Source organism: Ceratotherium simum, chromosome 10 (genome assembly GCF_057802395.1).
Source record: "Ceratotherium simum simum isolate JZ-2026a chromosome 10, ASM5780239v1, whole genome shotgun sequence".
Taxonomy (NCBI): domain Eukaryota; kingdom Metazoa; phylum Chordata; class Mammalia; order Perissodactyla; family Rhinocerotidae; genus Ceratotherium; species Ceratotherium simum.
In genome coordinates this window covers 12,439,695-12,453,054 of record NC_141909.1, presented here as the reverse complement: position 1 = coordinate 12,453,054, position 13,360 = coordinate 12,439,695, and the positions used below count along the sequence as shown (strand labels likewise).

Below are 13,360 nucleotides of genomic sequence, written 5' to 3'. Positions count from 1 at the left end.
CAACTCAAGAAGTGTCCCTCCTTAGCAAGACTGTCAGCCTTGATTTCGTTCACAATCTTGCCTTTCAAACATGCCCTCTAGTCTTTGACATCTCCCATTTCTCTCTTTCTCTGTGTTCTGTTCATGTGTTTCATCTCTTATTCCTACAAATATGCTTAGGTTTCCGAAATCCTAAAAAGAGCTTCCAAAAAGCATCTTCCCCTCTATCTTAATTCTTTTCCATTCCAAACAAGATACCTTGAAAAAATAGTCTACACTCCCTTACTTTCATTTTCTCAGCATACATTTACAGCGTAAACCCATGTAATCCAGTTTTTTTCCTCTATCACTTTAGTGAACTTCTCTCTAAGGTTACCAGTAGTGTTCTCATTTCAAATCTAGAAACCATTTTCCCTGTCTTTACCTTACCTCTCTACATTGTCTAATATTGGGATACCTTCTCCTTGAAACTCCTTCCTTTTACGGCTTCATGGAAATTATCCTATGCTGCTTCTTTTATGTCTCTGATCAACCCTTCTCTGATTTATCTTCTTCATCCCACCCTTAAAAGTAGGTGTTCACCAGTAGAATGATGAGGTAAGTAGAGAGAGAGAGAGCCAAGAACCCAAGTTCCCAGGTCAGGGGGATTGGTGTTCACCTAGGTAAAGAAGGATCATTTAATAATATGGAATCAATTCATACAATTTTATATAAAGAAACACCTGCATATAGTTATTACATTGGACACAAGATGACATTTGATAATATTAAACATTTTTTCCAGATTTAAAAATAATTTAATGGAGAGAGAACTGCTTCCTTATGTCCATAAAAATCTCATCTCTAATTCAAAATCAACATCATTTAATGATGAAACACTAGAGACATTTTCATTAAATCACTTTTATGGCTTCAGTTATTAAGTTCTAGTTACAGACATAAAGCAAGAGGAATATATTTCCAAAAGGCAGTGGTCATATTATTATTCATTGGTCACATAATTTATATACAGAGAACTTCAACAAATTTCAGCTGTAAAACTCATAGAATTAATAGAAGAGTTTGGCAGAATGGCTAGTTATCAGCTAATAATCCATGATCATGAATAGCACCAATAGTGAATTAAATGTTCTAATGGTGGTGGTAGTTGTGTGGGAAGAGGATTCTATTCACAGGAGTATTAGCAACAGAAAACCTTCACAGTACCTGAAATAACTTTTCAAAATAGGCATGATCCATATGACAGTCTACATAGCTTATTAACTAGTAAGAGATATAAATTCACCATGTTACTTGATGAAAAGGTCGAGTATTGTTTCGAGATGTCCCGTGGCTGTCAGGACAGAGAACACAAATAGACCGTGTATACATGGAAGAATGCTAGATGTGGCATCACAAACCAGAGGAACTATTAAATGATGATAGGACAATTGATTGTCTATATGAAGGGAGAAAATTCTATTCTTACCTCACACACATGAAATCAGTTTCAGGTGGATTAAAACCTGAATGTAACCGGTGTGACAATTGAAGGGAAACATAGAAAAGTATCTTCATGATCCCAGTTAGGAAAGGCTTTCTTCTCTTAAACGTTACACAAAAGATAAAGGAAAAAAACTGATGACTTGGATAACATTACACATGGGGTATGTAGAAGTGATTATAGTATAACTGTAGCCGTATTTTAAAAAATGTACTCATAGGGGCCGGCCTGGTGGTGTAGCAGTTAAGTTTGCACACTCCGCTTTGGCGGCCAGGGGTTCGCCAATTCGCATCCTGGGCACCGACCTGGGCACCGCTCATTAAGCCATGCTGAGGCAGCGTCCCACAGAGAGCAGCTAGAAGGATGTACAACTGTGACCAACAACTATCCACTGGGGCTTTGGGGAGAAAAAAAGGAAAAAAGGAGGAAGATTGGCAATAGCTGTTAGCTCAAGGCCAACCTTCCTCAAAAACAAAACAAATGTACACATAGAAAAAAGACTGAAAGGAAATTAAGTACACACATTCAGATGTTTGTGTTCATAAAAAGCCGTAAGCTGGGAGAACAAGATATTTAACAAGGAGTTAATTGCCGGAGTGTTTATATAAATAACTCAAAAATGTGACTTTGCAAAAGCCATGCAACCCAAATGAAAAACGAGCAGTGGATGTAACCAGCAAATCACAGAAGGTGAAATCTAAAAAGCCAATAAACACAGGATGCTTAGCTGCAGTTGCCAATAGGAAGTGCAAATTAAAACAACAAATTGGACAATCCCAAGCGTAATGAAAATATGTAGCGGTAACTCTCATAAGCTGCTGGTAGGAGTTTAAGTCATACAAAACCAATCTGAAGAGCAGTTTGACAATTTCTGCTCAAGTTTTAAATTCACATACCCTATGACTCGGCACTTCCACTTTCTTTGTATGTAACACAGAAATTGTAATATTAATTACATATGATTACAGCTGTATCATTTTGCTTCTAACTCAGGTTTTACCCAAAAGCCTATTGTGTCTTTCAGGATTGTGTTTGCTGACTTCTTTATAATGAATCTGATTCTCTGGGGAGAAGGATCTTCAGCAGCTATTCCTTTTGGAACATTGGTTGCCATATTGGCCCTTTGGTTCTGCATATCTGTGCCTCTAACGTTTATTGGTGCATACTTTGGTTTTAAGAAGAATGTAAGTTTATAGGTGTTAACTTAAAAGAATTTTAACTGTGGAGATTAGCATATACCAGCTTAAAAAATATATATCTAGAAGATATAAACTTGTCCTGTGGGATCTGGATTTCATAGTAAATTGATAATTCTTTAGTTGATTCCAGTGGTTCTTAAAATAGTAGTACTTAGGACTGTGGTAGAGAGGTTACAGATGTTAACTAAGATTTAAAAATTTTGTAACTAAATGGTAACTAATATAGATTAGTAAGAAATGAAATGCTGGGCCGGCCCCGTGGCTTAGCAGTTAGGTGCACGCGCTCCGCTGCTGGCGGCCCGGGTTCGGATCCCGGGTGCACATCGACGCACCGCTTCTCTGGCTATGCTGAGGCCGCATCCCACATACAGCGACTAGAAGGATGTGCAACTATGACATACAACTATCTACTGGGGCTTTGGGGGGAAAATAAATAAATAAAATTAAAAAAAAAAAAAAAGAAATGAAATGCTAATTTAAACTAATGAAAACTTTGAAGTTTTGACATTAAAAATAAATTATTTTATTACTTTTTTAACCTAAAAGGTACGTGCATTTTTCCATTAGCAATCAGTGTTTCTAATCTACATTACTTAATTGAGTAAACCAAGACTATGGTTAGGAGGTGAAGCTCTAAAAAAAGTGACTATAGAGTAATAGTAGCAGTTTTTTTTAATATGTAGCCTTGGAATAAATTTTATATGCTTACCTGCTAATATTTGATTTTAAAGAAGATTATAGTCTAGACTGAGTCCCTCCTCCCTCCTTCCTCCAGTCCTTCTCCACTTCCACTGCCCCTTTCTACCCTCAGGCTAAGGGGAAAATGAGAATTTATTCTTCAGTGTCCTTCTCTAACTCCATTTCACTATCCTTGCTCTTCTCTGAAAAGGTCCACAAGGTTAAAAGAAATAACGTATTACAGTTCACTTTGTGAGGGGACCTACAGTGCCCTGAAAGAAACTATCACTGCTTCATAGTGTCCACTGCACCTACCATGCCAGGCTACTAAAAGGTTTTTCAGTTCTTTGGCATTTTGTTTAATTATTATTTAAAATCCATACATATAGCATAAATAGTAGACTTGACAGTTTGAAATTTTTTTAATTACATAGATTAAATAAGTACTTAAAATTCTAAAAATATAAAAATTGATGAACAATATGATGTTTCTCTGCCTGTATACACATATATCTACCTGCAATATATTCTAGTTCATGGAAGTATAATTTCAATGAAAATACCAAGTTTTAAATTTTGATGTAACATCATAAAAACATAGAAGTATGTTTTTGAAATTTTTTGCAGGAAAATGAATTTCCACACGTGTACCCTTTTTTCCCCTCATGTAACTATGTTTAGATACTTGAGGTTCCAGTTGTTTTTATACTACTGTGTAGTGTGTTATGAAAGGGAGAATAATTGAGAACATTACCAATACCTTCTGGTCATAAAGCTTCATACAGCCATTCACTGTCTTCTTCATGTTCTTAAGTCTTAGTAAAATTGAGCAATTTTAATAAAGATGACATTGCCCATCTCCAAATAAAAATGCATTGACGACAATTTCAGAACCAGTGGATTTCTTACAGTAAGTATATAACTAAAAGGAAAAAACTAACTCTACCTTTTTATTAACTGTTATTTTCCGACTACTATATTATCTCCGTGTGTTTCTTACTTTGTCTAAAGCCATTTGTCAGTGGATAACTGCTGGAAACAGTGGTGGCTTATTTCAGTAGACAGACTAAATATTGTACCTGATAGTGTCTGGTTCATTGCTTCTAAATACAAATTTCAGTTTGCTGACTTAAGTAGACTTGTATTGTCATTAGTGTCAGGATGGAAGCTGAGAAAAAGCAGGCAAATAATTTAGTACAAAGAAAAATTTTCAAAATAGATATCTAACTGTGAATCCTTTCTTTACTGAAGGCCATTGAACACCCAGTTCGAACGAATCAGATTCCACGTCAGATTCCTGAACAGTCCTTCTACACAAAGCCATTGCCTGGTATTATCATGGGAGGGATTTTGCCCTTTGGGTGCATCTTTATACAGCTTTTCTTCATTCTGAATAGTATTTGGTAAGCTAAGTACTAAGTCCTCTTATTCCCATTCCTGTTATATGTAGTACTAGCTTTCTCTTTTTGTTTATGTGGGTTACTGTTTATATCTTATAAATGCAAGCCATTCTCCAATAATCAGAAATCTTACGAGCCAAAAGTGTATTTTGTCTTTTCCATGTGGGAAAAAGAATAATAGTGATAACAGCTGTTATTAATTGAGGGCTTGTTAATTCTTAACCCTCACTTAATTCTCAGACCTCAATGAGGTAGATATTATCCCCATTTTACAGAGATGAAAATGAGGCTTTGAAGGTTAAGTATTATTTGCCTGTGTCACACAGCTACCATGTGACAGAAAATTAACCCAAGTCTCTCCAAACCTGTGTTCTTAAATAAGTTATCTATACTCCCTCAGAGAAGATACTCTGAACTCTTGATAGAGGGGATTCGAGCAAGCGTTGGAGGAAGGGTTGAGCTAGACGACCTTCGAAGTCCTTTCTAATCCCAAGATTCCTTCGTTCTCTGATTTCTTGTTTGCATGGAAAAACTCACAGTGGTAATTTTGGGCCACTCTATTAGGGTGTAATATTACATTGCAGTATATTACGATCATTATGTTATCACGTTAACATATGTTACAGAAAGTACCAAGGTTTGAGGTAGCATAAAGTCAGAACTAAATTTGAGCTTTTTAGTGATTAGAACCTATCTTTTCCTTTTCCTTCCCGATTGTTACCATACTTTTCAAATTCAACTGAGTTTATCGTATGTAATAAGAAACAGTACGTACTTAATGTAACCTTTTCTTGGTTTAGTTCTGCCTATCCATTAATTTTTTTATCAAATTTGTCTGACTCACCAGTAGAGAAGTAGACTAAGCGTATTTGAATAAATACGCGTTTCAGGGGGCTGGCCCAGTGGCGGAGTGGTTAAGTTTGCGTGGTTAAGCTCCACTTCCATAGCCTGGGGTTTGCAGGTTCGGATCCCCGGTGCGGACCTGTGCACTGCTCATAAAACCATGCTGTGGCGGCATCCCACATACAAAATTGAGGAAGATAGCCCAGATGTTAGCTCAGGGCCAGTCTTCCTCAGCAAAAAGAGGAAGATTGGCAACAGGTGTTAGCTCAGGGCCAATCTTCCTCACCAAAAAAATAAATAAATAAATAAATAAGAGTTTCAGGTTCTGCCTGAGCAGTAAGGCAAGGTCCAGTGACATTGCCATATCCTTCCACCCCACCCCATCACCGACTAAACCTATGAGAATTTGTCTTTGATGAGTTGGGAGAAAAAGCACACATTTTCAGTTCAAGAAAAACAAAAAGATTGTGTCATTTACTGTGTCAAAGAGAAAATACTTATAGTTTCATCTTGACATGTTTGATTATAGGTCACACCAAATGTATTACATGTTTGGCTTCCTGTTTCTGGTGTTTATCATTTTGGTTATTACATGTTCTGAGGCAACTATACTTCTTTGCTATTTCCACCTATGTGCAGAGGTATGTATTAGCAGTATTCACTTACGTTAATTTGTAGACTGTGTTTATAATTTCTGCATAAAGCATCTTTGAATACTATTAATTGAAATCAATTTCTGTAGATATGCATTTATTTAGAAATTGACCTGTATTCCTAAACCAAATGTGTCTCTCTGTAAGATTGAATTAAGATGATATCCCAGTTCAGTGTATTTATTTAGAGCTTAACTTTAAAATGTTACCTTCCTGAGAATAGCTTATTATGCTAAATTTTTGTTTTTGTGTTTTTAAATATCTAACTTAAAATTAATATTCTTTTTATAATATAGATATTTCTAGACTGAAAATTTAGTACAAATAAACATTTTAAGTGGGAAAATTCATTAAAACATTTCAGTGATTACATTGTAATTAGTTGTATTCATGGCAACATGACAAAGTGAGGGCATCCTTATGTAATAGGAAGAATTGACTTCTAAAGATTTAGGTTGTGTTAAATCATTCTTTTATAGTTATCTTCTATGCAAGAGATAAAATCTAACTTTGTGAAACTTGATATGCTTTTTTAAAAAATTTAGGTTAAATTCACATAACATAAAAATAACCATTTTAAAATGAACAGTTTAGTGGTACTTAACTACATTTACAGTGTTGTGCAACCACTACCTCTGTCTAGTTCCAAAATATTTTCATCACCCCTAGATAAAACCCCATACCTGTTAAGCAGTCACTTCCCATTCCCCTCTCCCCCTAAGGCCCTGGCAATCACCAATCTGCTTTCTGTCTCTACAGATTTACCTATTCTGGATATTTCATGTAAATGGAATCATATAATATGTAGCCTTTTGTGTCTGGCTTCTTTCACCTAGCAGATTATTTTCAAGATTTATCACATCGTAGCATGTATTAGTACTTCATTTCTTTTTATAGCTGAATAATATTCCATTGTATAGATATTCCCCAATTTGTTTATCCATTCATGTGTTGATGGACAGTTAGATTTGTTACCATCTTTTGGCTATTCTGAAGAGTGCTGCTGTGAACATGCGTGTACAAATATTTGTTTGTGTACCTGTTTTCCATTCTTTTGGGTATTTATGTAGGAGTAGAATTGCTGAGTCATATGGTAATTCTTTGTTTAACTTTTTGATGAACCAACTATTTTCCATAGTGGCCACATGATTTTACATTCCTCCCAGCAGTGCACAAGGTTTCTGGTTTCTCCACATCCTTGCCAGCACTTGTAATTTTCTGTTTTTTTTAAATTATAGCCATCCTAGTAGGTGTAAAGTGGTATCTCATTCTGGTTTTGATTGTCATTTCCCCAGTGACTGATGATGTTGAGCATCTTTTCTTGTGTTTGTTGACTGTGTTTTTGTGTGGAGAAATGTCTGTTCAGGTGTTTTGCCCATTTATAAGTTGGGTTGTTTATTTTTTTGTTGAGTTGTAAGAGTTCTTTATATATTCTGGATACTAGACCTTTATCAGATATGTGATTTACAAATATTTTCTCCCATTCTGTGGCTTGTTTTTTCACTTCCTTGATAATGTCCTTTGCACAAGTTTTTTTTAATTTTGATGAAGTCTGATTTATCTATTTTTTTTCTTTTGTTGCCGTATCTAAGAATTTATTGCTAAATCCAAGGTTGTGAAGATTTACCCCTATATTTTCTTCTAAGTGTATCGTTTTAGGTCATATATTTAGGTCATTGATCCATTTTGAGTTAATTTTTATATGTGGTATTAGTTAGGGATCCAAGCTCATTCTTTTGTGTGTGGATATCCAGTTTTCCCAGCACCATTTGTTGAAGAGACACTGCTTTCCTCATTGAATGGTTTTGGCAACCTTGTCAAAAATCCATTGGCCATAGGTGTATGGGTTTATTTCTGGATTCTCAATTCTATTCCAGTGGTATATATGCTCTCCTTATGCCAGTACCACACTGTTTTGATTACTATAGCTGTGTAGTAAGTTTTGGAATTGGGAAGGATAAATCCTCCAACTTTGTTCTTTTTGAAGATTATTTTAGCTCCTCAGGGCCCCTTACAATTTTATGTGAATCTGAGGATAGGCTTTTCTGTTTCTGCACAAAAGGTCTTTGGAATTTTTATAGGGATCTGTTGAATCTGTAGATCACTTGGGAGAGTATTGCCATGCTAACAATATTAAGTCTTTCAATCCGTGAACATGGGATGTCTTTCCATTGAAGTCTTTTTAAATTTCATTTAGCAATGTTTTGTAGTTTTCAGAGTACGAGTCTTTTACTTCCTTGGTTAAATTTATTCCTAGATATTTTATTCTTTTGGATGCTGTTATCAATTGAATTATTTTTTTTTAATTTCCTTTTCAGATTGTTCATTGTTGTGTATAAAAACACAAATGATTTTCATGTTGATCTTGAACCCTGCAACTTCGCTGAATTTGTTTATTAGCTATAGTAGTTTTCGTGTATGTATTCTTTAGGGTTTTCTAATCTTCACATATTCCAAAGGGTGGGAGAGATAGTGAAGTATTTTCTTTTAAAAGATCTGCTGCTAAACTATAAGCCATTTTATGTAAAAGTAAGAAGAGCTGTTTTAAAAACCTACTTTGTTTAAATTATGTTAGTACTAACTGAAAATGGATTTCAACCAGGCCTTAATAGAATAATCTTCTTCCTAATAGAGTTGACTAGACTCTTATTTTGAACTATGTAAGTAAGCTCTTTGTACATTGCTTTTCTTTGGGAAGCATACATTTTAATTTTAAAGTCTAATGCTTCGTTGTTTATAAACCATTTAAGATTTTTGTACACGTTTTTATCTAGTGTTTAAGTAGCTCCACCAGAGGCAGGGAGTGCTTCTTAGCATCTTTAGTGAGGAGGGAAATGGGCAAAGTTCACTAGGAGAAAGAGACTGGAACCGAGAGCAGAAGTTAGGTTTTGGGGGCTAGTTCACTTAGTTGCTTGCTTTGTAACTTTATTCTGGTACATGTTGTCTGTTAATTGGAAAGTAATTCTTATTCTTTAATTTCTCCTTTTCTACCTAGGATTATCATTGGCAGTGGCGTTCATTCCTTACCAGCGGCTTTACTGCAGTTTATTTCTTAATATACGCAATACACTACTTCTTTTCAAAACTGCAAATCACAGGAACAGCAAGTACAATTCTCTACTTTGGTTATACCATGATAATGGTTTTGATCTTCTTTCTTTTTACAGGTAAGAATTAAAATGATTATTTTTAGTTAATAAGTTTTTAGGCAGATTATTTATAAATATTTTCCTTTTATAAAACCTATGAAGGCTTCTACTACTCAGCACTCCTATAGATAGTCCTTAGTGCAACTAAGCATAATTTGTTTGCTCTGCCCCTGTGAGGTGAGTATCAGTGAACTAAAGGTGAGGAAACAACCTGAGGGAGGCAGGCTGAACAGCGTCCATTGTCGTGCTGGAAGTACAGGGGCACGTGGATAGTACATGTCAAGGTTTTCCCCTGTTAACCTCTTAAAGGTGCAGTCTTTCTTTTGCCCATTTCAGAAATAGGGTAAAAAACTCTATCTACCTAAGTTTAGGAGTAAGTAGAAATTGAGGAAGTAAAGTCAAAGTGAGATTGAGAATAAATGGTATCAAGAAAAGATAATCATAGGACATCTCTTATTATAGAAGTTTTAAACTACAAGTTTGTATCTCCACTTTAAAATCCAAGTACCTGATGGAATACAGTGTGTATTGTATTGGTATTTATTTTATATATGTATATCTTCTCTATCTACCTATATAAAAGTTTTCTGTATCTCAGAGCCCTGTGGGTGCTTGGTAGACATTTGTGGAATAACTGAACTAAAAAAAGAAAATTGTGGGACCTTTCTTTTTCACAAAAAATGTGCATCTAAAATTTTTATCTAAGATTGTGTTGCACGCTATATGAGGAAATGTAGGAGCCAAAAAGGAAAAAAAAAATTAGAACCATTCTACTTTTTAGACATCTGTTAACATTTAAGAGCATTCTCTAGGGTTTTGAAGTGCCCCTGTTGCTATATTGGTGTATAAAAGTCTTGGGCACTTAGGTCAATTCTGTATTCCAAGTCATTGGTCAGACATAGTGGGGTAGGTGTGGGGGGCGGTGCATATCTTGGTGCTGTGTGATAGATTTAGGTCCACGGTCATCATTCTTAATGGTCTGTAAAACAGAGGTAGCCTGTGGAACAAGGAATTACTGTCTTTGTGGATCTGTATCTGTGTGTCCGTGCGTATAGAGAATAATTTGTTCCTTGCCTACACACAAAAAATCATGATCTTAGTGAATGTCTTGTTTTTCCAGGCATATGATATAATGATAGTTTAACCATCACCTAAACTTTATTGTTCTTGATTTTTGGTATCATATTTTCACTTATTCAGAGTAAAACAAACTTTGTAATCTAAATTTTGGAGCCACATCAAATTGAAACAACCAGTTAAGCCAATAACTTTTAGTGTATTTCACTTTGTGGAAAAGATTATCTATACGGGAATGGTGAGCCCTTTGAAGGTCTTGAGTTTTTCTAAAGTGGGATGTGTCTATATTTATTTAAGACTCCAGACTGACACCATTTTAAGTCAATCTGTTTTACAAAACAAAATAATTGTTCTGTCACATAAGAAAAGATGCCACTTTTAGTATGTACATTATATGTGTCGCGTATTAAGAATAAAATAAAATACTAAAAGTATTTTGTTAAGAACAAAATAAACTTAACTTTCTTAGGGTTGTCAGTATGGTAATAAAATGTTTTTTCTCATCTTAAAGTATCTTCTCTTGTTATCTTGAAGTTCTTGCTAAGCATAAAGTTGTTTGAATATATCTGTGTTTTCCCTATTACTTTTCTGAAGGTAACCCCAACCTCTTCATAAGCCTTAATAATGAATGACCCTTTGAATATCCAAAAGGAATGCTTATATGTCCTCCAAAACACATACAGTGACTTGTGCGTAGTAAATACTCAGTACGTGTATGATGTAAGAATGAGTATAATAACATTTACAACTTCCCATAATAATGTCTCTTGACCTAGAAAATCTCCTTTCATACTTTTCTTTATATTACACTTAAACCAATAGTGAAAACCATTGGAACTTTAAATATAAAACTTACATGAGGGATATGTATATCCCCTTCTGTATTCTTCTGCACCTCCACCTGTTGGCTATTCTCAGGGGGTAATCCTGGAAAAAATGGTATACTTCAGTTTCTCAAAATATGTTAGGAACTTTCACAATTTAGTATATATTGTTTTGCAAAACAGAGTCTCTGAATTTATGTTCAGTAAATCTAAGCATGATATAGTCTAAAAGAGGACTACACTTGAAGTCAGAAAAAGTGAATTTGCATTCTGGTCCTACTTACCAGCAACGTGGCCATTAGACAGTTACTTAACCCCTTTGAGCCTCATTTTTGTCACCTGTCTAGCATTCAGATTTTTGGAATCTGGATTGATGAAGAGACCTGAAAATCAAAGCATGTATTTTTTCATGAATCATCTCATTTACTCTACATAACAATCTATATAGAGGTAGTGAGGGTAGATAAAATTTTCTGTTTAGTAAAATAAAGAAGTAGGCTTGGAGATTTCAGTTGACTGGTCCGAGGGTGGTGCACATTGACGTGACAGAGCTGCTCTGTCCTCTGGTACCACACCACCTCTCATTTTCAGCAGGGTGCATCTTTGTTATACTAATTGTATTGCTTTTAACACTTTGTACAAACTTTAGAGTTGTTTTATTATAATTCTTTGAAAATTGATAGTTCCTAATAACTATACTTAGAAAATATCCCCATTTAATTATTCTATGAATCTGATATTCTGTTTAAGCTAGTCATATCATACCTTGGATTAATTTTAATAGCAGTTTTCCATTTTGTGATAAAATATTCTTATATGGGAAAGGAAAATTGGCATCCTTTTCGTCTTAATTTCGGTCTTTTGCGTGTAATAAGAAAAAGAAGGTGTATTATAGAAAGCTCAGGTAATCTGATAGTATAAAAAGTTCTTTCTATCAATTTCTATAAGAAATTTGATTTGAGATGGTTGTATATCTTTCAAAAAAGCTCATGGATCTATGGTATATTCCTGGTAGGTAATCGTTTATAGTTTTGTGGCTTTTTTTAAGGAGCCAATCATTTTGAGTCTGTGTTTTTGTGTAAATTATGAAACTTCCTTTGAAAAAGGGTTTATTTTTGTTTTTTCTTTTATAGGAACAATTGGCTTCTTTGCATGCTTTTGGTTTGTTACCAAAATATACAGTGTGGTGAAAGTTGACTGAAGAAGCCCAGTGTGTCCAGTTAAAATAGAAATAAATTAAATTCTTCATCAACAAAGACCTGTTTTTGTGACTACCTTGAGTTTTATGAGACTTATTGGCCTAGTAATCCTTCAGAAACAACATAATTCTAAATACACATCTTCCCATACACCTGTTCCCACAAAATGTTTTCAACACTAAAACATTTGTATTGTGATTTGATTAAGTATATATTCAGTTGTTCTCAATGAAGAGCAAATTTAAATATTATGTGCATTTGTAAATACAATAGCTATAAAATTTTCAATACTTCTAATGGCAGAATAGAGGAGGCCATATTAAACAATACTGATGAAATGCAGGACAGTTTATTGTAAATAGGATTTTCTAGGCTTGGTAGGTGGAAAGAATTATTTTTCTTTGAAGGAAATAACTTTTTATCATGGTAATTTTGAAGAATGATTCGTATGATGTGTTTATTGCGGGGATGTGGCTTTTAAAAAAATCTTGTATTGGTTGTACCTGTTCATATCTTCTTTTCTGTGTTGACTTCATTATTCCCATGGTATTGGCCTTTTAAACTATGTGCCTCTGAGTCTTTCAATTTATAAATTTGTTATCTTAATAAATATTGTAAAAACGTCTTCATTGCATCATTACCTGTTGTATATTCAAGGAGAGTCTGTGAATACAAATCTATTTACCAATGGTATTTTTAAATAATTTATACTGTTTTATCAGATTTTACTAATTTTTGTCAATGTAACACTGAGTTTTGATCTAAATGAAATTCCAGTCTCCTGGGCTTTATGGCAAATGTAAAATTTTCACTATTAGGTAGTAACAGAAATTTTAGTCATGCATATCTAGCCAGATAAATGATGTTAGTCTAGTA

The 13,360-nt window shown here is 34.4% G+C and overlaps 1 protein-coding gene across 1 annotated transcript in view; it reads left to right on the top strand.

Moving 5' to 3' along the window:
- Positions 1-13,109, top strand: part of TM9SF2 (transmembrane 9 superfamily member 2) — a 55,758-nt gene extending 42,649 nt beyond the window's left edge. Inside the window, exons 13-17 of the mRNA XM_004423139.3 lie at positions 2,487-2,646; positions 4,591-4,742; positions 6,112-6,223; positions 9,231-9,402; positions 12,419-13,109. Coding sequence (XP_004423196.1) covers positions 2,487-2,646; positions 4,591-4,742; positions 6,112-6,223; positions 9,231-9,402; positions 12,419-12,486 — 664 coding nt within the window. The 3' untranslated portion in view covers positions 12,487-13,109. The remainder of the gene's footprint in view (positions 1-2,486; positions 2,647-4,590; positions 4,743-6,111; positions 6,224-9,230; positions 9,403-12,418) is intronic.
- Positions 13,110-13,360: the final 251 nt, after the last annotated feature.